Source organism: Cucurbita pepo, chromosome 4 (genome assembly GCF_057944985.1).
Source record: "Cucurbita pepo subsp. pepo isolate OVF chromosome 4, ASM5794498v1, whole genome shotgun sequence".
In the NCBI taxonomy this organism is placed as follows: Eukaryota; Viridiplantae; Streptophyta; class Magnoliopsida; order Cucurbitales; family Cucurbitaceae; genus Cucurbita; species Cucurbita pepo.
In genome coordinates, this window is record NC_141801.1 from 9,411,008 (window position 1) to 9,436,291 (window position 25,284).

General features: G+C 35.2%; 4 protein-coding genes across 5 annotated transcripts; all 4 read right to left on the reverse strand.

The window, feature by feature from the left end:
• Nucleotides 1-8,609: 8,609 nt before the first annotated feature.
• Nucleotides 8,610-16,315, reverse strand: LOC111793926 (uncharacterized). Of its 2 annotated transcripts, none has more exons than XM_023676004.2 (14): nt 16,147-16,315; nt 15,883-15,979; nt 15,647-15,713; nt 15,377-15,487; nt 14,861-15,056; nt 14,627-14,712; nt 13,623-13,818; nt 12,544-12,655; nt 11,532-11,656; nt 11,224-11,430; nt 10,976-11,085; nt 9,662-9,791; nt 9,409-9,555; nt 8,610-9,126 (listed from the first exon to the last, which is right to left on the reverse strand). In XM_023676004.2, exons 2-14 carry the CDS (start codon nt 15,953-15,955, stop codon nt 8,905-8,907), a joined length of 1,782 nt encoding a protein of 593 aa, XP_023531772.1. In that variant the 5' UTR covers nt 15,956-15,979; nt 16,147-16,315; the 3' UTR covers nt 8,610-8,904. The 2 variants fall into 2 exon arrangements, with proteins under 2 accessions (XP_023531772.1, XP_023531771.1); XM_023676003.2 differs by having other exon boundaries at nt 9,409-9,558.
• Nucleotides 16,316-18,878: 2,563 nt separating this feature from the next.
• LOC111792952 (uncharacterized) lies at nt 18,879-19,604 on the reverse strand. Its single transcript, XM_023674586.2, has one exon. The coding sequence runs from the start codon at nt 19,532-19,534 to the stop codon at nt 18,914-18,916; it is 621 nt and encodes a 206-aa protein (XP_023530354.1). The 5' UTR covers nt 19,535-19,604; the 3' UTR covers nt 18,879-18,913.
• Nucleotides 19,605-20,931: 1,327 nt separating this feature from the next.
• On the reverse strand, nt 20,932-21,720 carry LOC111794064 (olee1-like protein). The gene is made up of 2 exons (XM_023676184.2): nt 21,523-21,720; nt 20,932-21,432 (listed from the first exon to the last, which is right to left on the reverse strand). Exons 1-2 carry the CDS (start codon nt 21,680-21,682, stop codon nt 21,089-21,091), a joined length of 504 nt encoding a protein of 167 aa, XP_023531952.1. The 5' UTR covers nt 21,683-21,720; the 3' UTR covers nt 20,932-21,088.
• Nucleotides 21,721-23,851: 2,131 nt separating this feature from the next.
• Nucleotides 23,852-24,638, reverse strand: LOC111794048 (olee1-like protein). Its single transcript, XM_023676162.2, has 2 exons — nt 24,457-24,638; nt 23,852-24,371 (listed from the first exon to the last, which is right to left on the reverse strand). Exons 1-2 carry the CDS (start codon nt 24,611-24,613, stop codon nt 24,028-24,030), a joined length of 501 nt encoding a protein of 166 aa, XP_023531930.1. The 5' UTR covers nt 24,614-24,638; the 3' UTR covers nt 23,852-24,027.
• Nucleotides 24,639-25,284: the final 646 nt, after the last annotated feature.

A 25,284-nucleotide genomic window follows, 5' to 3' on the forward strand; every position in this document is an offset into this window, starting at 1 on the left:
TATTGATATCTTGTAGTAGAGAGTAATGTCCACGAGTCATTCTTATTATAAAAAAACATGGTAATGGGATATGGGTTTTATGAATAATAGAGAAAAATGAAGTGGGTAGTTCTAAACGAGCCAAAAATGCTATTTATAAATTACGAGAGTTGGTTTGAGTCAGATTACCAATTTGAGCGACTATTGTCATATAATATGGTAACATTTTTTTTTGTATCTTAACCAATTTAAGTATAGGTCATCTGGTTGAACAAAAAATAATATATTTTATTATACTATATTGACATATCTGGTTTTAATTTTATCGACTATTCTTATTTAATGGGTTAAAATTAAAACTTTTTACTATGAATTTAAAATATTTTAAAATTAGATTTTGGATATTTAAATCAGTCCAACCATTGATATTTGTTTTGATTCCCATGTTACGAAGCTCAACATTTTACGTTTTCTCGAATTGACCTCTATCATTATTTTTTTTTTTCATTAATTGCTCCCTAAAAAAAACAAAATTGCCACATTGGTCCTTCAAGGGCCAAATACTGACGTGGCATTTTCATTAATAGCTCCCCAACAAAAAAAAATTGGTCAAAAGGGTCCTTGAAAAGACAAATGGTGACGTGGAAATGTTGATGTGGCCTTGTTTTTAAAATTCAAATTTAATGCTATTTTTTCTCATTACACTTCATAAATATATTTTCCTAAAATTTTCAAAAATTTCAAAAATATTAATATTTTTTTTAACTTTTTAAAAAATTAAAAAATACCCATTAAATTTAAAAAATAGTATTAACACTCTTAATCTTTTACGAGAAAAAGGTCATGGAAAGACAGAAACGGTCCAACGTCTCGTCTCATAAATCATCTACAAAATTTTTATTTTTTAAAGGTCATAAATATTTTTGAAACAGGGTACTAACCGTTCCATCAATATACGAATAATAAAAGTATTTTTAAACTTTTAAATAAAATTTCGATAGGTTTGAAGTTTTTAAAAAGTTATAAAATACGAAAATTTTCAAGAATATTTTTAAATTTTTTAAAAGTTGAAGCGTATTTTTTTAAATAAAATATTAACTATTTTCATGCCGACAGTAAAAATATAATTTTATTTTTTTAAAATTAACTTTCGAAATATATTTTTATTAATTTAAATAGGGCTCTCTCTCCTCTATCATTAGGTCTACCTGTCCTCTCTCTGAGTCAAACTCCATCCCTCTCTATAATTTTAAGGCCATTTATTATAATTTTCATAAATAATAATTATTGTAGTAAATAAATACACAATAATTGTGAGGAAAATAATATATGTTGGTAACTTTAAACTTATTTTGTGGACGTTGGATCATTAATTAAGAAATGATTCACTAAATAATTACTCAATCATTTATATTTTCTTTTAAACACTATTTATTATTTAATTCAAAATTCAAATATTTTCGAAATAATCAACAAAACATCGTAAATAATTTGTGAGAAAAAAACCAAGTTCTCGGGTGGTGGGTGGGTCTTCAAAAATCTTCAAGTTTATCGTGTTCTCATAACAACATATGGTGTGAAATGATTAATATAACCGCTAGTAGATACGGTCCGTTTTGACCCATTACTGTCCGTCTACTAGAGAGAGGTTTTCACACCCTTATAAGGAATGTTTCGTTCTGATCATCTCCAACTGATGTGGGATCGAGATAACTCTTCTTTTCACATTCTTTTCGTTTCAGGGTTTATTCTCTCCTTTTGTCTCGAATCAATCAAGGTAATAGTGATTTTGACTCAAGAATTTGACATGACCGATAAAGAAGTTGAGTCATTTCAAGACAACTAATCTTCGAATAGGTGAAGTGTCGATCGAACATTGTGGTTGATATGCATCCTATAGTGTCGGTCGAGAAACTTTAGTAACAAGTAAACATATATGAGCCATAGATGAAGGAATCATTGCAACATTATGTCTTGAAAAACTATAATGAATGAAGCATATAAAGCATGAATCAAATTACAAGATCCCCAATAAGATGGGACGAAGCAAAGATTGAAAAGGAAAAAGAATCTAAATATCCCATCTTTTTGTTTATAGCCATGTTCTACACATTCAAGCCATTCAATTTCATTTGAAAATTCCCTTTGATTCAAACTTTGAATTTTGTGAACAAGTTTCTTATACTTTCAATAATACCATGAATATGAAAATTCCCTTTTTTTGTTCTTCATTATTGTAGTCAAAAGCTATTATAGATACCTCGATTCAATTTATTCTTGTTCTAACGAGTATCAGGGTGAAAACCTCTCCTTAGCCGACGAGTTTTAAAATTTTTGAGAGAAAGCTCGAGAGAGAACAATATCTACTAACAGTGGATTTGGGCTGTTACATCACATGTTTGTAGTGGTATCTTATCATATATTATCACAATATGTGTACTACTATTATGAACATTGAATGCGGAAATACTTCATTTAAACTTTCATAAAACGTCATCTTCATCTTAAAACACAGCCATGAACGTACGTGTTTCGAAAACACTTATAAATGATTAATTAGAAAATAAATGAATGTGACAAGAAGTTATTAAAAAAAAAGAATAAAGGAGGTGGAGGGAACTAAGAACAAAACAATGCGTTTAACTTTAGGGGCAACGCAGGGACAACAAGACGGCATGCAGGTCGGCCATTTGGCTTATCAGCTCATCAACCGAGATATTCTCTTAATGCTGTTAATGCTCCCTAGTTATACAATATCAATATTGTTTTAATATCAATAACTTTCTCATTTCTAAATTCATGATAAAGTTTACGAGGTAAGTAATTTGTGCGACCGACAATCTAAATTTGAGTCGGTTGATTTATCTAAGGGTGAGAGTAAGTAGTGAACAACCTCTTCGTGGGTTTCAAAGAGGTGTGGTAGTGATGGTTGGTATTGGAGTTGAGTGGACTCGTAAAAATAGAATTAATAGGCTTGTTCGTGACTAAACAGTTGGGCAAGTCTCATAATAATCGATTGGTCAAAATCGAAGAGTAGATACTCTGTTTGTAAGAAGTCTGTGACAGTGTTCTATATTAAGAATCGAACTTGGATAGATTGCTATTGAATTTGACAAGATTGATAGAGTAGATGGCCACATAGACGAGATGTTGGTCTAAGAGTTGAGGTTGATGGTTGAGATTTTGGAAGACAAAGAACACAACTCTCCGTGGAAAACAGTTGCACTCTTTATCCTAAAATATCTAGATCTCTTTCCCCTAAAATCTCGGGGTATCTTTCCTAAAATCTCTACTCACATAAATATATCGTACAATTATTGGGCTTGACTCTATTGGGCTAGTGATGATATTTAAACAAAAGTCACATAATAATCTGGTGGCTTCATGTGTAGGGATAGCTCGACGAGTTCTGGTACTCACATGGAGGAGTGTGTCAAAGGGTTAGATAACTTCCAGATGAGAAACCAAATCCTAGTAGACAATGTGGTTCAATTCAATAAGGTAAGGTCCTAGAGCTTAAGCTCCAATGTGGGATTCGGTATGTGAAGAATTTTGAGAGATCGATGCATCTGATTATAAGACTTTCGAATTTCTATCGAGCCCTTTAGTCTCACCAATGCCCTAACTACCTTATGCACTCGAATTTCTATCGAGCCCTTTAGTCTCACCAATGCCCTAACTACCTTCTGCACTCGAATTTCTATCGAGCCCTAGTAGTTTCTTGCAACATTGTGGTTTGTAACCGAACGATGGAAGAACATCAAGTTTACTTACAACTTGTCTTTTGAAAAGTTAAAGGTAAATGAATTATATGTAACCGAGTGTGTGGAAAGATTGATAGGGAAGACAATAAGATCGAAGCCATATGAGACTAGAAGATGACAACTTTAGCCACAAAGTTATGTTCTTTATTTAGATTAGCAAATTACTATCAATGATTCGTCGAAAGATTCTCGAAAAAGACAAGACCATCGACGGACCTGCGGAAGAAGAAGAATAGTTATTGTTGAATTCCAAAGGCTCAAACTACCTTTGAAGAGTGGACGAGGATAATAATGGATGGACCGACACTCAAAATTGCTGATGTGACCAAACCCTTTGAAGTAGAGACCGATGCATTTGATTTTTCCTCGGGTGACATCCTTCTTCAGGATGGTCATCCTATTGTGTACGAGAATCAACTTAATGATGCATAAAAAACGTATGTTGCCTCCAAAAAAAAATGTTGACAATAATTCATTGTTCGAGGTGGGGCAACTAAGTACTTATGAAGCGAAAGCCAGAAGGTTTAGTTGAAGCCGACAAGGCATCATATAGAGTTCAATTTCCTTTTTAGATGAATATTCATCATGTCATCTAGACTCGGTTTAAAATTTTTACAATAATTTACTTTTTAAGAGTTCAACAATACGTGTGAGTGGAGAGATCGTAATCCCACGAAGGTGAGCCAACTCTAAAGACCCATCCTCAGATCCGATTGTAGGTTGCTACTAGCCCTAAACGTCTGACAACATGTTTCTAACCAATAGACCTAGTCGAGTTCACTTCATCAGTAACTCTACAATGCCCATGAATCGTGTACAAAGAGTAGCTACTATATTATCGGAGGTGAAACATTCGAACTTCTCACCTACAATACGAGTCGAGACGAGACTATGTGAACCCATGAAACTAGGTCTAGATGAGTTGGATAAATTTGTTCGGTAATGATGGGGTTGGTCGGAGAAAGAAAGAGAGCATGGATTATGGTAGTGAAGTGGTGTCGGGCACAAAACATTAGCAGAGTTCGAGGATAAGAAGAACATAAGCCCCAGAGACCATACTTCCAAATTCAAACTGTCTTTTTTTCTTTTCTCCTCAAACTTCCCAACTTCTTGTCTTTTTTACTTTTTTACCTTTTCTTTTTTTACCCATGGTAAATTCCCACTTTTCCAACTATATATATATATATATATATATATATATATATATATAATTCTTTTACATAAAAATAAATTATAATGGAATAAATTAGTGTGAGGGTTTATTCCATATTAATTAATAAACTCAATTATTTATTGAAAATAAATATATATTTTTTTTTTACCATTAATGCACGGTTAAAATTTATTTATTTTTATTTCAATTATTTAAATGAGTGTGGAATAATTCAAAATTCAAAATTATTGAGTAAACCAATGAAAAATGAATTTTTTAAAAAAAGGAAGAAAATTATTAAAACTTATTTTTAAAAATTAAACAAAAAGAAAAAGATAGTCAAAGGGATATAGTGGGTCCGGTCAAACCGGCCTATGACCAATGTAGCCCTGCCCAGCTACTACACGTAGATTTCAATAATTAATTTTTGTGATTTTATGAGAGATTTGAAAAGGAAAAAACAAAAATATATTAATTTTTCTTTTAACGGGTCTATTTTATTTTTAATTTTATCGAATTGAATCCGAAAAAATGAATATGAAATTAAAAGAAATTGCAATCGGGAGACTACTCGACTGATCTCGTCCACTTGAAAATTCATTTAAGAATTGACAAGAAATACATCAGAAGAAAAAAAAAATTATTGGTTTTACCTCCTATTTTTTATGAAAAGAAAAGTCGGGTCGGAATCTCTCCGGGAATGATTTGACAGATTCACAATAAAATGTAATGATATTTGCTTCTACCGGCGTTTCGAGACCACCCTTAAACTTTTAGGAGTACCCCGTGGTTAAGAGTAATAGCTACATTATCCAACGGTTATTAGAGTAATAATCATATCATTTAATGAATCAATTATGTTGAATGTAAAGTTGATGAAGAAATAATTGCACTTTATTTAGTTGAGAAATAATTGAAGTTTGTACTGCCATGAAGATAGTAACTAATCTTCAAGAAGAGTCTCACTAAAAGATAATATTCACTAGGGGTATTAATGTCATTGCTACCCAAAGTTTCGTTCCGGTCTTATTTGGTCTCTGAACGGTTTAATGAATCAAGTAGGGATATTAATGTCATTATGACCTGAAGTTTCGTTCGAGTCTTATTTTGGACTCTTAATTGATAAAAATTTAGTTTCTAAACTTTAGTGAGTAACAAATTAACAGTAATTTTCATGATAAAGATTAAAGTGTTATATATTAAAGTCTAAAGCTAATTTCTACTAAATGAGAAATTTACGGACTAAATCATTACAAACTGTAGTTTAAAGATTAAATTGTTACTCCCTGACAGTTTAAAGATTAAAATGGTATTCTATTTCAGCCCCGTTGTTTGTTAACCGTGAAGAAAGATTCTATACATTATGCTTTAGAAATTAGATAATCTTAATTATACGACTAAACCTTTATGCTCCTCTAACTAGGACACTTACATGTATTAATTGATTAGACTTTCTAGCTATGAATGAAGGAATTTAGCCATCTTTTAAACTATGAAAAATAGACATGAAAATGAGTCAAGAATGCACTTATCATGTGTTCTAAAGCCGTAACACCTATAAAGCTATCCTATACATAAGTTCTTCGAGTCTCTGGCTTAATTTCAACTAAAAAAAAACGATGTAGTTGTGAGAAACACATGTAAACCTTAGAATCTTTCTTTTGGTTGCTCGTGATTTATACCAAGACTAGTTTGAATATAACCTGAATGGTTTAGACACTTTTACTCTCGTAAAAGATTTGTAGTTGAACCAAGTTGGATGACACTTTACAAGAAACCCGGTGAATAGCAAAGAAATAGATTGATTTGAGAACGTCTTTTTAGGAGACAATAATGAAAACTTCTTCGATTCTCGAAAACCATACAAACTTAAATTAAAATCACTTTTTAGAAAATATAACCAAAACACGTAAACGGTGGTGCGAACAACTTTTTAAAAAGTGGTTAGAGTAAAAAGGTCAAGTCAAACTCAGCATTGGACTCTAGTTGGTGCATCAACATCAGGGGTTGTAGGCTGGGGCCGAAGTGTTTGGGGTTCATCAGAGGTCATGGCATACATTTATGGGCACACATTTGTTCCAACAAGGCTAAGCCTTCCAATTTGTAGCCACTTAAAAAGCTTGTGGAGATAGATTTTGTTATAAGAGAAAGCAACTGTTCCTGTCCCACTTGACAAAGCTCAATCTTGACTCAATAAATTGTGGGAAGAATGGTCTAGTCTTTTTGAATGGAAGTTGGCTTACAAATTTGGCTAGGTGCTATATATATATATCGCTTTCCGTGGTCTAAAAGGCTATACGATTTTAAATGTTTAGTAGACATAAAATTTGCTCTGGGTACTAACTTGATAATGGCACGTAGTTCACAATCAAATGAATAAGACAAAGGAAACTGCCATGGAAAACACAAAGTGATCAAGGGTGTCCAAACTAATTTAGACCTGTGAAAGAGAGGTATATTAAAGATGGGACCCCATTCCGTCAAGAAAAAATGAGACTTAAAGAGTAATTACAAAAAGGATTTTTCATCGAAATAAAGAGAAACATGAACTTTAACAAGGGGCCAAATATCATTTATCAACCGTTCTTAAAAGTTTTATATTTTTCTCGTACATGGACCCTACAAAAACGGAAGACGCTTACTTGCCACGAAAACCTCCCTTTATCTGGATAGAGCAGAGATAGAGAAGGAACTCTTCTGTGAGATCCCACCCTTGAAGAGGGAAATGAGACATTTATTACAAGGGATATGAAAACCTCTCCCTCCCCCTAGTGTCACGGTCATGCTCGTCCAAGGCGTGTTGCCCATGGCCACATGCCCATGACAAGCAACCCTAAGCAACCCTTTATGTCTTTTCATATTCTAGTGTTTTACAAGGCGTGTTGCCCATGGCCACATGCCCATGACAAGCAACCCTAAGCAACCCTTTATGTCTTTTCATATTCTAGTGTTTTACATTAGTATTTCTAGGAAGTATGACGTTTCAGAAATATCATGTCTAGGACATGAAATGCCTCAGAATGTACTTTAGGGGGATAGACATTGTCAACTTCTCTCTACTCAAGGTTATATATCTCTTGCTTGCTTATATAACATCTCTTTCAAAAATCTCTCTCTGCCCTCGTTTTCTAAAACCTTATCTTAAAATCGAGGCCAATGGCTCGAGCATACGTCGCTTAGCCGTAGGCGACACAAGAACGAATTAGCTTAGTTCACTTGTCGTTGGAAATTGAGTGCCGCACAATCGCAAGTCCGCTGCCATTAAAAGTGCGATTGTGACACCTAACACGCGCGTTTTAAAAACCTTGAGGAGAAGCCTAAAAGGGAAAATCCAAAGAAGACAAACTAGCAAACCTTGAGGAAAACCCAAAAGAAAAAGTCTAAAGAAGACAGTATATGTGGACTTAGGCTATTACATCTTTCAAAACCAAACGCTTGAAAAAAAATACAGCCCCAAACCGTCGAAGCAAAAGGTGATCAACGGAGCTAGAGGCCATGCAGCATAGCAAAAAGAAACTATTGCTATCATTCTCCAATCAAAAGCTCACAAGGATTTTGTAGGTTTTTTTATGGCAGGGCATGGGACTGTCAGCTGATTAGCGAGACAAGGTGTTTGTAATGGTAGCTTAACATGGTCATATCAATTTAATCATATCCTCATAGGTGTGGTAAATAACTGTATCTTGACAGAATATTCGAATCAACGCCTAAAATATCCACAATGAACTCAAAATTATTAGCAAAAATCAGATACTAAACAATGTGTAATCTGCAACAGTCACAAGCAGGCTCTAACAAAAATCCTGAAAATTGGTCCTATATCTTTGCTACACATCCGAGAGAAACCAAGAAACAAACAGTCATTAGTTTTCAACCGTGACCCAAAATTCACAAGGGGGGCTGGGAAGTTGTTAAAGGATCAGTACCAAGTTCTGTCTCTATATTCATGTATCCACCAGCAAAACAAAAACTCAGGCAGCAAAGAAAACCAAAACTTGCCAAAGAAACTCATCCCCATAGCCTACTGATAAAGCCCTTTCTGTCCTTTTTCATTCTATTCTCAAGAGATGGGAAGTCAATGAAGTTAAAAGCAAGGTCCAGAACAATGGGATTCCGGGGGATCGCCTGAAAGGCGGGAGGAAAGGCTTCAATGCGTGGAGCACTCTTGGTATTCGAATTGGCGATCGCAGACTCATAGTTGTCGAGGCTCTGAAGGAGGTATTTGACCGGCTGCAACATTTTGAAGATGGATTTCATAGATGTTAGCATCCAGGAAGATGTAACTAATATAGAACATGTGCTCGCCAAAACATGACTTGGCTAGGAAGAAACAAGAATTTGGTGTATCTATAAAACAGGAAATCAATCAAAATGCTCAAAGATTTACTCACTGAAGACATGATTTTCTTCTACGAGCGAGTACTATTGCATCCAGGACCAAGCAATTCAAGTTCATTCAATCTGGTTCCAGCTTAAAAAGGAAAAGGCAAATAGAATGAACGCAATCAGTACCTTCTTCTCTGCTCCAGTTAATGACATGTTCGAGATCTTGTTCGATAGATTCTCCGGAGCCTTAATCTCCTCAATAATTCCAGTTGCATGCTCTATACAACTGTTAGCTCTGCATTCGTCAATCAATGTCTTCAACTCTTCGATAATCTTCTGTATCAAAAGGTTCAGTAGAAGTTCTTTCAAAATGTATACTTGCAAAAAGTCCAGACTCCTGACTAGTATGATACCAGACTATTCTATATGATACACATACCGGGTCACTGATATTTTCCGAACGGAATTTTTGTATGGCATCTTCGACAAGGGAGCGAGCATGGCAGTAAAGTACATGAGCTTCAGCTCTTTTTCCAGCCAGACTGTATGATTTTGCCAAGTAAAAGCACCTGAAAATACATAGAGGACGATCCATCATTTACAGTAAATTAGTGCCAGCAAACATCAATTAATCCACAATTGAGTGAGTAATGACAACTATCAAGAATAAAAGACAAAAATAATTTGATTATAAATGTGAAAGATCAGGGAATAAATAGGCAAACACACAATTGGTAGAGAAAAAAATAACTTTACATTGAAGAAGCAATTAAAACTCTTATCAATTTCATATATAAATCTGCCTACTTCAAATGTAACGATGAAAATGTGCACGTGGCAAGGAATGAAGTCCAGAATAACCAGACACCAGTTATGTCTCAAAATAAGCACTGGTTACAACCTTTGAAAACGAGAAGTGCGAACTAATTCTCTTTATCTTTTCGGTCGGGGGGGGGGGTATACAAACTGTTATAGGTGCGCAATGGACTTTCAAAAAAATATGAAAATCCTTGCCCTTTATTGTATCATCCGTCTTTTCCAAATGAAATCCTTGTCTCTTTCCGTCTCTCTACTCAAACATGCTACATGTTTTCAAGGGTTGAATAAGTTTTAGCTGCATTAAGAGATTTGGGAGATCCTACATGCATAGAAACAACGGAATCCTCGAGGATACTTACAGAAACCCGGATTTGGGAGACTACTTTATTTTGTTTCTCTTTCGTCAAGATTACACACACAGATGTTTTGCAAACTTTTCCATTTTTGCAAACTTCCCCTCTCAATTGTTTGGAGAGGCCTGAACCCTTGCCTTTTATTGTATCACCCCATTCTTTTCAAATGAAACCTTTGTCTCTAACAAGTAATTTTTGAAAGACCATTGTCTTCAACAGAAATAACACTAATTAAAATAACAAATATAGAAATATATTAAAAGATCTATCTACAAAATGAAAATATGTCGATATGAGCCTGCAAAGAGATGTGGCCAAGGCATATCAACACTGGCATAATACCAACTGGGCAGGTTAAATAGAAAACAAGGGAATGTAAAACAAACAATGTGCAGGATACAGCTAAAAGCAAGGCGTTATGAGGTCAAGGAACATGGTTGGGAATCTAGCGCATTATGAGCAAATTTTCAATGATTACAAAGAACAGAACAGATAATTTAGAATGCAAATTGCTAGATTATGATGTAAATATGGAGGCTTTTCTGATCAGTAAAAAAGATAAAGAACTCAAGGGACGAAACCTTTCTCCACGAAAAGCTATACTTTTAAGTGAACACTCTTCAGCAAATGTCACTTCTTCTGGCTTCCTATCTCTTCCCGAACTGACTAAATCAGAAAGGTCAGCAATATTCTGCAAAAAAAATAATTAATAATAATCAATAAATAAATTGTAAAAGCTATTACTAACTCCTGAAAAACCTCTAATCGTGGTCGAGCATCCAATGACAGAAACACGAAAAAGAATATAAGAATACATAAAACTGCTTACTTGTAATAAAAGATCATACAAGCGAACAAGTTCCTCCGGCTTGGTAACTTTCTCATTTTTTTCATCGTGGCGCCTAACAAGCTTACTTTTTGCGATTTTCACCAATAACTGGTTGCGTTCAATTGTCCTTTGACCCAACACTGCACTAACAGCTTTATCAAGCCCACTTAAATCATCTTTGACATTTTCAGCATTTCCAGCGCTGACCTAAACAAACAGAACGGCAACATAAGTCTGGAAGATCATATTAGTAGAGATGCAAACTCTAGAACAATTCAAAGGAAGGCTAATGTCAATCTTCCACATACCAGATCACTGCGAATAGAGCTCCTTGCCTCATGGTATGCTGTAAAGATCTTATCAAAAATGGTCAATCTTTTTTCTGCTGGAAGTGAATCTGCTGAATCTTGCAAATCCTTTTCTAATTCCCGAGCTGGATAATTTCATGCAGACATAATTAGGAATTCTGGATGACAAAAGTGAAAATATGAACCTGATGGTAGGTGCATGCATTCGACAGATTCTAGCAAATACAACATAATAAGGAATAGGTTTCACAACATATTCCTTCATAACTTATCTAGCCAAACACTTCAGTGTAAGCAATATAAAACCAGAATCTAGATACCAGCACACGTCTGGAACATACATACATTGTAGCCAAGAAAAATAAAATGAGGATATCAGTGGGAGAAATCGCATGGGAAAGAAGAATAGATGACAGCAAACAAAAAGCCAATTAATTAAGAGAGAATACAGCAAAGTAGTAACTTTCATTAGATCAAGTAAATAACAAAAGTAAGCTATGCCTTTAGTATTCCTCTCGAACGTTCTCTTTCCCAATTTGAGGTATTAACTTCTGCCATACTAACATTCTCATTAAGATCCATATGTTCTTGGTTTAAATAGGCCGAAAGAGTAATACTATCTACCATTTTGAGTTAGTCTTCACCGTCCCCATCAACACTACATCCAGTCTAAAACCCAAACTGATTGCAATAGGGACACGAAATCCAAAGAGATATTAGTCAATAACCGAAAGGATTAAAGTAGTCATCTTATTCCAGATACATAGAAGTTTCTTCACTTAGAAAGTCATCTTTTTATCCTATCTTCAACTGTTCCCCAGACCCCTCTTTTCTAGAATTTCTACCAAAGGACAAACTAAATATTGCATCTATGAGTTTTGGAAACAAACCTCTTTGATTGGAGCATATAAGAAACAGACCATTAAATTTCTGGTTATTAGCATCTAAGTTCCTACACAATAAAATCATCATAAATCTCAATATTTAAACGATTGCTCAAACGAACAGCAACCTTTCAATATGGAAACTCTAGTTTTAGCATTGGATATTGGAAACCTATGACCAAGCCAATGAAACTCGGTCATGGAAACAGCCTGCTGAGATCTGGCCTCCGACATGACAGCCTACAAGCAAGAATGTACAAGATTATAACATAAACTAAGACCACTAATAGACTAAAAGAGTAAAAACATTATCAGATTAACCAAACAAAAAACAAGAGAAAATCAATGCCACGATTATGAAACTTTAATAGATCAAGCAGTAGGCAGTTGAAGGATATTCCTGTGGTTATCTGTTGTCTTATGTTTTCTATAACAAGCAATGTTCTTAGGTCTACGGTCTATCTAACAACAAATAGACAGACATCAAAAACAAGTATACTACAGTGAAAGATAACCTCTGTTTGAAATCCGCAATTAAATAAACTAGTCAATAGACTTCAACTACTGTAGATTACTGTCTGCTAACTACTGGGGAAAAAACCCGTGTCAGAATACCAAAATGAAGATACAAGGTTTTTTTTCATTTTTCCTTTTTCTCTTTTTATGAAAACCGAAGCTTCCATTGAGAAAATGAAGGTATAAGTTCTAACAACCACAGGTCCATCACCATTAACCACGAAGATCTATGCCTATACTGAAGTCTAAAAGAAAGGGAGATGAGAGAAATCTAGTCTAAAAACTCGAACTTGTCCTTGGGCGAAAACCTCTCCAAACTAAATCAAAGAAAAACTTTGTTGAAGCCAGAACACTTCTAAAGCAAAAAGTTGCTCTGGAATCAATTAAATCAAAACCAAAGTCTCAAATAACGCTTTCTTGAAAACTAATATATAACTTTATTGACAATAAAACAACTTTGCAGAAAAGGAAACACCGAAATCAACAAGAGAATTGAATTCTTATAAACTGTGAAAACCAATATGAGTCTGAGATTTTTGTTAGCTGACAGATCTCTTTCAGTCAAATTTTTTAATTTATGGTGCTCGTACATAAATACATTGTATATGCAATGCTTAAAAATCAAATAAATAAAAATCTGAACAAAAATGATAAATAAATAAACTTGAAAGTAAAAGGCAAGCAAACAGACCTCTAGTTTAGCTTTGAAAAGGTCGAGAGCAGGGCCTTCCATCTCCCCAATATGTAGAAGTTCAGAGGCCTGGATATTTGACTTGCCAATCTTGTGCAAGCAATATCTTATACTAGGTTCTAGCTCCTCCACACGTTCACGGCACAAAACTTGATTCTCTAGATCTCCTACTTTCCCAAGTTCCTCATAAACAGCTCTGAAAGGTAAACAAAATATTAGCTAATCATGTTATCTAAATCAAAATGAGATGATAAACAATGCAGGGCCTTTAAGAGATCAAGTGTGCTTTACAAATTTTTTTGCTATAAGATGTATCCTTCACAATTATTTGATTCTTTACAAATGGATAACAGTATACATCATAGATATGTAATTGTCTTCGCATTATCCTACGGTGATCTTCAACAGTATGAATAAGAATGCTAATCACCTTTTCCTCAGTTGCACTTACACACTGAAACTTTAATGATCCTGTTGCTGTCAGCTTAACCAACCTTCGAGGATCACCAAAGCCATTCATATTCTCCGTTTTGGTCAAAAGTTTCAAAGACAAGACGAGGACTTTTTCACTTAATGCTTCTAGGGCCATTTTTTGGGAAATTTGGTTGGAACAAAATAGAATTTTCAGTGAAAAGAAGAGGAGAGGGAAGAATTACGGGATGTCAACATAGTGTACCAGCCACCTAAATCAAAATAATTTATATGCAAATTTGTGGGAATTAAAGCTTGAATAGAGGTACTAAACCTAATTCTATCCCAAAGTCTCTTCTAAATGAGTCTTCCAGACTTTCCTAGTATGACAGTGGCATTATCTCTCAAAGGGATTTTTGACCTTTCTAATATAGAGGACAGAAAAATAAATAAATAAACAAAAATAGGTAGTAAAACATCCATAGAGCAAAAAATTTGCATAATGCATATTAACCCTTAAAGAGAAGGTAATGCAAGAATTAGTTGATCATTCTAACAAGGAATTTAAAGATCGAGAAAATACAAGGAAGCACCTAGATCTTTTGAAGTTCAATAATGCTATGTCCCAATTCCGATCTTGTTCAAACAACAAGTTCCCAGTCATATAAGATGCATAAGCCTACATATATGAACAAACAATTATCAGCTGAGAAACAAAAAAAAAAATGATGAAAATCACTCTTCATGAAGACGTAATTCTAAAATTTTGAAGTTAAAAGAGTATCATATACAACATATATTCCATAAGAAGAAAACTAGGACCAAACCTCTGCTTCCAAAGATGTTCTCGAGTCTCCCTTGCTTGCACACAATTGTGCGAAGAGAGTCGCCCATTTTACTGCCTTTCTGAGCCTACCAATCAAATAGATACGCTGACGTGCATTTGGACCATCTGGTAATTGCCTTTTTTCCATGGCATGACTCCATGCTCTCTCCGCCGTATAAAGAACCACATGGAGAAACCTATTTTAAATCCAGAAGGTTGATAGTTTCAAACTTTGTTGAATTAGTTAACACAGCCACAGACAATGCTCAAATAAATTAACACTTTGCCATCTTCTTTCCCTTCCTTGTTCCTTCCCCACTTCATTAGAATCAGTGTACATTAAGGGGAGACATCATTGACCATCTAGTTAACAATATCTAGAGTATTTTTCTAATCAGTAACAGAAGGAGACTGCTTTCAAGCTCAAATGAAAAAACGGCGAGTAAAGAAGCAACATGTAAATATTCGAAGAATCTACGCTACTCTCTGCATTACAAAATTATTAAATGGGACAAACCTGACTTCAGTAACAGTTGATTGAGTTATGGCTCGTTTGGTGTACTTTCCACGGCCATGAGTGAACTTCAGAGATTTATATAGCCTCCTTAGCCGAGCTGTGCAATATCTCCTACACATCAAAAAGATCAAATCTACCAAAAATCAACAGCCTACGCAATAAGGAGAAATTCATAACACTATCAACGCTAGTATAGTTGGAAGTAAGAAACTAAAACGGCATCAAAATTTATCAACTAAACCAAATTATACAAAACGCATTTGCACAAACCGATAGCGAGTATAATCTCCATGCCGTAACCCATGCTGCATCTGGGCAGATTTCAAGAGCTGCAATACTTCGAAAAACAAATAAAAACAACAGATAAACCACCATCAGCATCCAACAAGTTTAGTCTAACATGACGAATTTAGCCACAGCTGATAAAAATGGACAAAATGAACACACCAGGCGCAGTTTTAAAACCCAAAAAAGCTCAAACAACTTCAAAATTGACATGGGCATACCGTTAATGGAAAATCTAGGATTATCAGGGTCAGAAGCATTGGAATTAGCGCTGTCAATTTCCATGGACGCCATTTGGCTCTATTTCGCAACCAGAGCCTTAAAAAAACAAACGAAACGCACCCATCAGATTATGAAACTGATAAACAGTAGCCAATGAAAGAAGCGACATCCATGGATTCCGACTAGACCAGCAGGAAAACTGCTGAGACGGGAGTTGGGGATCGGAATCTGGCATACATTGGAGGGGTAATTAGGAAACTTACCCAATGAAGGTCTCTGCACAATTGCGCTGATGATCTGTGGGAAGTGGCAACGGCTGCTGCGTATCCTTGAATTGCCCTGTGATTCGCACTGTTCTCTAATTTGAAAGCCTCCAAAATCCAACGCCACACCAAAAATCAATGAAATTTGGAGAATGATCCAATGTAGCTGCTTTCCAAATCCCTAAATTAATCAAAATATCCCTAAATTTTATATTTATTTCTAAAATTAAAAAAAAAAAAAAAAAAAAAAAAAAAGTTTAGAATTTACATAAAATTGAAATAAAAAATTTAAGTAATTGAATAATATTACCATCATAAACTCAAAATCTTAGATATATTAGTAATTTGTAACAAAAAAAAATGTACATTTATTTATGTTTATATGTAAAATAAAATAAAAAATAAAAAATAGAGTCAAGGCGGAGAATTGGGCGGGGATGAGGACCGAGAATATACTTCTGCCCCTGACCCCAATTATCCAATGAGAAAAATCTCTTACTCCCTCTCCATCTTCGGTTTAATAAGAGATCTTTCGAGACTGTGGGATAAATGAATATCTCTGATTTTCTAGTACAATCGATGGAAAAGAATCTAGATTGAAAACGTCGATCATTATATTCTTCGTCAGTCGGAGGTCGATAATTACGACTACGAAACTTTTTTTTATATATAATTTCAGATAGATTTCAAAATTGTTAGTTAAAAGTGGTCGAGTCAAGAGCTCAAGTCACACACTCTTTAACGTTTATTTTAAGTTAGTGTCTTTCTCGAATGAAAAAAAGTCAATGTTAATGACATTCTTAGAGGTATAAATTACGAAATCTAATTTGACGAGTATTAACACCAAGTGGAGGCAGACATCGATTTGTGTAAATTGAGGATAAGTCAAATGTTGAAGGAAAATAAATAAATAAATATTTTACGAATAACTTTTTATTTTTATTAAAAATAAAAATTTAAAAATAAATTATGATTGAATTTATTATTTAATAAAGATTATTTGGATTGAAAATATTTATAACCAAACAATTGGATTGAGCCTAAAAAAAATGTCTCAATTCGACCTAACCCAACTCACGACGGTCTCGTTATTTTTTCTTATCTAATTTTTTAAAATCATTATTTCAAAACAAAACTACACTCATTAAATTTTTCCGTCATAAATATATATTAAAGAACTCATTTTAAATTATAAATTCAAGATTAAGACTTCCGACATTTTTCCTTGAAAAGTCAAAATCGTAGACTTTTGAGTCGGGTCAAAATTTTAGTTTATACAACTTGGTATTACATTTATTTTAAGTCGTATTTTTGAATAAGTATATATGATTGCACCAAGTGGACGATGTTGCTACCCAAATTAAAGATGAAGATATTGAATTGTGTGGGCAAGAATAAGTCAAATATGGACGGATAAGTGCGACAAAAATTATATTCTTGTGAGATCCCATATCGGTCGGACAAGAGAACGAAACATTCTTTATAAAAATGTGGAAACTTCGCCCGAGCAGAGACATTTTAAAATCTTGAAGAAAAGCCCGAAAATGAAAGCTCAAAAAGAATAATATCTACTAGCAGTAAGCTTGGTACTTTTGTTAACCGTTTGATTTTCTATTAAGTTATTTATTTCATACGTGTACCGTTTTAAGAAATTTTAACGCCCAAATTAAGGAGGGAAACATGAATTACCCGAGACAATATCTAAATGAAAGTGATCCTAAGTACATGAAATTACAAGAAAATGTCGGGATCATCCGATGACCTGAACAACTTGGACTATCCAACTCAAATTGTAAGAATTGGATTGGGTTGTTTTTTTTCCCGATTTGGGATAAGTTGAATTTTTTAAAGAGTTTATCCCGAACTCTACTTTTAAAATTTTTAGGATGATTCAAAATATTCAATGTTAGTGTTCGAAGGTCGATAATTATGATTTATAAAATAATTTTTTAAATGTCTAAGTAAGTTGTGTTCTTTCAGACGTTCAAATTTAATTTTTATATTTTTAATATATTTTTTAATTCAAATATAAATTGTACAAACTCGACTTGTCAAACGAACTTATATTCGATATTGCTACCCATCGTTAATTTTGTCAACTACATAAATCCACCTCTCGACTTCTACACGACCCAATCCGACCCAATTTACATACACCCTTATACAGTTAAAAAGGAACCTACTATTCAAACTTACCATTCCAAATCTGCAGATGTCCATTAAATCTATCTTATACAGCTCCAACATGTTGTGTTCGTTAGGTCGTGGATTTTAATGCTTATTTACGTGTTAAGTAATTTGAGAGATCTTATCTATTCAATTATCATGTTGGTAACTATTTGAAATTATCTATAAACAAACCATAGCGGGTCAAAGCCGACAATAGCTATTAGCCGTGGGTTCAAGCTGTTACAAATGGTATCAGAGCTAGATTACCGAGTGGTGTGTCAGTGGCGACTCTGGGCTCCCAAGGGAACAAAGCATACCTTATAAGGGCATGGAAACATCACCCTAACATGCGCGTTTTAAACTCGTGAGGCCGAAAACGATACGTAACGGGTCAAAACGAACAATATTTCTAATTGTTTTAATATTATATTTTCCGGGTTGATATTGATAATAAAACATTGCAATAAGAAAATTAAAAAAAAAAAATGTTAATATTTGTAAAATTGAAATTTTCTCTCTCTTTTTGTACAAATCAGAAGGACAAAAAAGGGAAAAAGAAAAAAGGAGTGAAATTACTTATTTAGCCTTTGGTATTTATTTAGCCTTCTTTTTGTTTAAGTTTAAACCCTACAAATTTATAGGGTGAATCCCTAATTTTATACTCCGAAATGCTCTCCAATTTGGGGGCCCAAACCGGTCCCTTCGATCCGACGAGTTGATCGTAATGTTTCTTCAACTCCGGCGTACTGCACAGAAATTGACCTCCTCCGCCGCCGTCCGCGCCCACCGGGGAAATTAGGCGAAGAATGAACTCCGGCGCGACCTTAATCAGAACTCTCCCATTTGCGTTTCGAACATACTCAAACGGACAAGGACCAGAAAATTTCACGGTCTTCGCCTTTTTAGCGCCGAGTGCTGCGAGCGACGATGTGGTGAGAACGTCGAAGGAGGCAAATAGATCGAGCGGGAGAATGAAGTAGGTCTCGCCGGCGATGAGTTTGTCGTCGGTGCCTAAGGAGGGGAGGGTGTGGCCGATGAAGAAGGAATCGGCGTGACAGATCATCGTGTTTGGGAATCGGAACATGATTTCACCGGCTATGTGGTGCTTACCGGGGAGGAGTCTAGTAAAGCCGTCGGAGAAGACGAGTTTGACGGCGGAGGAGCGGCGGCGGGAGACGGAAATTGATACATAACATGGAGAGGCGGCGGCATTGCCCATTGGAATTAGAGAGAGAAAAGAGAGGATTTAGAATGGGGAAGACGGAGGAGGAGGAGGAGGAGGAGGAGGAGGAGAGAGAGAGAGAGAAAAGGGGGATTTTATATCGCTTGATTTTAAAATTGGTGAAATTGTTTTTTTTAGGTTTTTGTTTATTTGGAGCCTTAATTATCTATATTTATATCCATTATTATTATTTATAATATATATCTATATATATATAAGGTTAATTATAAGTAAAATCCATAAATTTGGATATTAAATATTTATTTATTAGGCTAAATTAATAAAAATGTATATTTTATGTAAAAAAAAATATATTTTTTAAAACTATTACGAGTTTTAATAATATTCTTAATTTTTTAGAGTAACGTTTAAATATCTGATTGCATTAATACTTTATTTTAAAACTTTTGGAAAGAGATCCCAAAATACCCATTTTTTAACCTTAAAATATGTTTTACCCTTAAAACTTTTAAATGTCTCCATCCATAATTAATCTAGACCTAACTTTTGCATTTTTAATTTCAACAACTTTTGTATTTTGGGGCGGCCTTGTTGAATAGAAAAGGTTTAGTGGACTTCGAACACTTCACCGGACCATTCAATTGATAGGAGCGACAGGGTGTGTACAAAGGGCAGGGAGCTGATCACTCACTTATTTTGCGGAGTTAGAAGCAAGCGGAGTTAAAGACGAGTCAAACTCACATAAGAAAAAGGAGAACCTCTGCACATTCCTCGTGGGAGACTTCTGATTGTCTGCTCAAGCCTGGGAGACTTCTGATTGTCTGCTCAAGCCTATTACGTATCATTGTCAGCCTCACAATTTCCTTCCACACTGTTCCCCTCTCCAACCGATGTGGGATCTCACACTCTCGCGTGCTTGTTGTCATAGGATAATCATTCCCCTCTCCAACTCTCGCGTGCTTGTTGTCATAGGATAATCATTCCCCTCTCCAATTGATATGGGATCTTACGCTCTCGCATGCTTGTTGGCGACAGTTGTAGACATCATGGGATAATCATTCCCCTCTCCAACCGATGTGGGATCTCACACTGTCATCATTGCTTATGGACCTGAGCCAAGGTAGTCCATCCATGACCAGGATGAAGTTTGGGAGAAATTCTATTGGGAGAAATTCTAAACCGACTAACGTTGAAGAATCAATAGACGAGTTATGGTTATGGGTGAAATGTTGCTCGAATCAAACCTACTGAAATGCGTTGAGGAGCAACAATTGACTAGGAATCTAAAACATCTAGGGGTAAACACAAGTGAACAGTGAGCAACAATGATTGATGAATCTAAAAAATCATGGTGATTAACATGTACTTATAATTTTCGGCATTATTATTAAGTATCATCATTAACTCATCATATTTGATGCAAAGAAAAACGATTCGATGGAAAATTGCCAAACTAAAATTTTATTCAACTATTTATTTGACATCAATTGTCTTTAAATTAAAAATGTGCTTTAAAAGTTGGAAACTTTTAAGCATATATGCTATAAGAATGCATGTGGTTGACCAAGGAAGGCCCTTTGTGGCTTAGCTTCAAACGGGAAGACCAGCCTCATCGAACCCAAGCTCACGAAGAACCTCCTTGCATTGAGGAAGTGTCTCCTTCTTCATGAACCCAAGTGGGTTAGCTTGACGCACAGGGTTGGTGATGCCATCGTTGGCCGTGATGCTCACTCTCGCCCTATGCCCAAATCCATCGGTGGGAACCTCAGCACAGTCATCATCACTACTCTTCACCAAATTCACTTCACAAACCTCCTCCTCATGGTCCCCGTCCACCTTGATCGTGTACTCACCGTTCTTCCCGGTCTCAGCCTCGACAGCCAACGTCTCGCTTCCTCCTTCCTCCTCGCGGCATACCAACTTCACCTTAGCTCCTGATACATGAAAACATTATAAAGAAATGACATTACAGGAGTTTGAACATAAGACACAGAAGGAAGGAACGAACGAGGAAATTGTGTTACCATGCATCCATTTGCTGACACGGGTGAAGAATTGGATGCGGCACGTGTCACAATAAACCTTGCCCTCGACGACGAAGTGATCTTTCTTCGAGACAGAGACGTGGAGGATGGAGAGGAAGCAAAGGGCAGAAAGAAGAATGATAGCAAAGGATTTTGCCATTGTGGTTGTTGGGATAGATAGATGGAGAATATTGAATGTAAGTGTGATTTGAAGGATGGGAAAGGAGGTTCTTTTATAGGACTAATTTGGTCGTTTGTTTGGGAGTTAGTTGAGTTTTTGTGGATGGGAGTCTTTTTTTCAGCTTTGGTGTTTACTAAACCTAAAAATAGCTATGTTTTTGGTATATCCAAATTTTTTTTTTTTTTTTTTTTCCTTTTAAGTGCTTAATTTTAATCCTTCAACTATTAAGGGAGTAATAGAAGAATCGCACGTTAACCATTAAACTATATCTGCATGCAATTATTTAGTATATAAATTGATATTGTGTAATAAAATGATTACATGAAACGAAACTCGAAAATTATTATATATATTTTTTTATAAATATATATGTTTAAGCCATGTTTAATATATTGGTATTATTTATGTATTAGGTTGGGATGATTTTATTGAGTAGATTATTATATATGTTTCTAACGTAGATAAAAGATAATAGATTTTTTCTGTTTATTTTCTATTTTTATATAATATTTTTGTTAAGCCTATTCGTAACAAGTGAGTTAAGCCTATTCGTTGTGAGTTAAGCCTATTCGTTGTGAGGTAACGCGGATACTTCGGATCCCGCTTGAACGAAACGGAAGATATTGTCGATAAATAGAAGCACGTCTTGTTCATTAACATCTCGGAAATATTCCGCCATAGTTAGGGCAGTTAAACCAACTCTCATACGAGCTCCCGGCGGTTCATTCATCTGACCGTAGACTAGAGCCACTTTTGATTCTGCAATATTTTCTTCATTAATTACTCCGGATTCTTTCATTTCCATGTAAAGATCATTTCCTTCACGAGTACGTTCACCTACTCCTCCAAATACGGATACACCTCCATGAGCTTTGGCAATGTTGTTGATCAATTCCATAATGAGTACTGTTTTACCCACTCCAGCCCCTCCGAATAGTCCTATTTTTCCTCCACGTCGATAAGGGAGTTAAGCCTATTCGTTGTGAGTTAAGCCTATTCGTTGTGAGTTAAGCCTGTTCGTTGTGAGTTAAGCATGTTCGTTGTGAGTTAAGCCTGTTCGTTGTGAGTTAAGCCTGTTCGTTGTGAGTTAAGCATGTTCGTTGTGAGTTAAGCCTGTTCGTTGTGAGTTAAGCCTGTTCGTTCTTGCGAGTCCCAGTTTTCAAGAAGAAATTTTAAAAAACGAGGGCAGAGAGAGATTTAGCGACGCTCGCCTTTGGCTCCGATTCAGGAAGAAAGTTTGAAAACAAGATTTGAGCCCCAATTCAAGAAGAAAGTTTTCGAAAGAGAATTTTGATGAGATTAAAATTGGTATTATAGGGAAATGTGTATACTAATTATTTTTTTTAATTTAGAAAAGAGGGCTAGTTTATCTTTTTAATTTTTATATAATATAGTAATTATTATTTTTTAATTTTTTAAATTTAGAAAAGAGACGGTGAGTAGACTAAATCATGAATCAATTTGACATTAATTAGAATTCTTTTAAATTTCTTTATATTATTAATTTACATCTATCAATGAGCCGGTTATCAAATCATTACAATTGACGAGCCCGAAGAAAAAGAAAGGATCTTTAAAGAGTGGGGTTTTATGATCCAATAAAAAATCAAACCTATAAGAGACATAAATTAAATGAATAAGTCATACGATTGTGCCCCAAATAATAGGCTAGAGCAGACAATTGTATTGTAGATTGTGCCCCTATGGCCTAAGCGAGGCGTATAATAATGATATATTTAATGTGTATAATAAAATTAAATGACGTATATAATCTAAACCACCCCTTACCTTCTTATTTAATAGAAATGTTTCATTTGAACCGAAATGTATATTGCTTTAGGTAATTGGCAATGACGTGTTTGTGCTTTATTTAGGGATTGGGTTGAGTTGGACATTTTTTTTAACCTAATTATTCAAATACTTCTAAAACAATACACATTTCGGTTTAACAAATCCTTTTAATATTCGTATGAGCCACTAAAAGCCTGGAACTTCAAATTATAAGCTTCAATTATACTTGCTTCGTAATTTCTATTCATTAACCCAATATCACTCGATCCCAGATGAGGGAACCCTAAGTGACCCATCCTACCTCTTCCCCTTTTACTTAGAAAAAATGAGGGAACCCTAAGAACAAAGCTAGCCAAGTACCATTAATGCTTTAATGATGAATTTATTCATGATTAAATCATAACCTAGATTCATTTTGAATTACTAAGAAAAAAATAAACTCTTGAGCAACTACCTCATCTATTTCAACATTAAAGCATATATGCTATAACCATGCATGTGCTTAACCAAGAAACGCCCTTTGTGGCTTAGCTTCAAACGGGAAGACCAGCCTCATCGAACCCAAGCTCACGAAGAACCTCCTTGCATTGAGGAAGTGTCTCCTTCTTCATGAACCCAAGTGGGTTAGCTTGACGCACAGGGTTGGTGATGCCATCGTTGGCCGTGATGCTCACTCTCGCCCTATGCCCAAATCCATCGGTGGGAACCTCAGCACAGTCATCATCACTACTCTTCACCAAATTCACTTCACAAACCTCCTCCTCATGGTCCCCGTCCACCTTGATCGTGTACTCACCGTTCTTCCCGGTCTCAGCCTCGACAGCTAACGTCTCGCTTCCTCCTTCCTCCTCGCGGCATACCAACTTCACCTTAGCTCCTGATACATGACACATTATAAAGAAATGACATTACAGGAGTTCGAACATAAGATACAGAAGGAACGAACGAAGAAATTATGTTACCATGCATCCATTTGCTGACACGGGTGAAGAATTGGATGCGGCACGTGTCACAGTAAACCTTGCCCTCGACGACGAAGTGATCTTTTTTAGAGACGGAAACGTCGAGGGTCGAGAGGAAGCAAAGGGCAAAAAGAATGATAGCAAAGGATTTTGCCATTTTTTTTCTCTTGTGGTGTGCTTGTGCTTGTTGGGATAGATGGATTGATTTGGAGGATGGGAAAGGAGCTTCATTTATAAGAGGGATTTGGTTGAGTTTTAGTGGATGGGAGTCTTTTTCTTACATTTGTTATATAAAAAATTTTACTTTCTTTTTCCTTTAATTTTAATGGTTGTAATCATTATTTTAAACCTATATTAGTGCAATTAATTTGGGGTGATTGAATCAATCAAAATGAGTTAAAAAAAAACAAAACAAAACAAAAACCTTAATCCAAATAAGACATAATTTAAGTGAAAGAATAAAGTGGGTGTGTTCAAAAAATTCGATGACCTAAAAAATTGTGATGTCTTGTCACAATCGCACTTTGATGGCAGTGAACTTGCGATTGTGTGACACTCACTTCTCAGCAGCAAGTGAGTTAAGTCTATTCGTTCTTGTGTCACTTCTCAGCAGCAAGTGAGTTAAGTCTATTCGTTCTTGTGTCACTTCTCAGCAGCAAGTGAGTTAAGTCTATTCGTTCTTGTGTCACTTCTTAGCAGCAAGTGAGTTAAGTCTATTCGTTATTGTGTCACCTATGGCCCAACGACGTATGCTCGAGCCTCTGGTCCCGATTCAAGAAGAAAGTTTTAGAAAACATTTCGAAAGAGAGTTTTGAAAGTAAGAGTTGA

Bases quoted from the DNA above. Each gene is read 5' to 3' on its own strand.
- LOC111792952 (XM_023674586.2), bottom strand. From the start codon at position 19,534: ATGGGCAATGCCGCCGCCTCTCCATGTTATGTATCAATTTCCGTCTCC.
- LOC111794048 (XM_023676162.2), bottom strand. From the start codon at position 24,613: ATGGCAAAATCCTTTGCTATCATTCTTTTTGCCCTTTGCTTCCTCTCG. The intron at 24,372-24,456 runs GTAACATAATTT...GTCATGTATCAG, and splicing joins TGTCAGCAAATGGATGCATG to GAGCTAAGGTGAAGTTGGTA.
- LOC111793926 (XM_023676003.2), bottom strand. From the start codon at position 15,955: ATGGCGTCCATGGAAATTGACAGCGCTAATTCCAATGCTTCTGACCCT. The intron at 15,714-15,882 runs GTATGCCCATGT...TGTTTTTCGAAG, and splicing joins TCCTAGATTTTCCATTAACG to TATTGCAGCTCTTGAAATCT. The intron at 11,086-11,223 runs GTAAGCAGTTTT...TTTTTTTTGCAG, and splicing joins TGTATGATCTTTTATTACAA to AATATTGCTGACCTTTCTGA.
- LOC111794064 (XM_023676184.2), bottom strand. From the start codon at position 21,682: ATGGCAAAATCCTTTGCTATCATTCTTCTTTCTGCCCTTTGCTTCCTC. The intron at 21,433-21,522 runs GTAACACAATTT...TTCATGTATCAG, and splicing joins TGTCAGCAAATGGATGCATG to GAGCTAAGGTGAAGTTGGTA.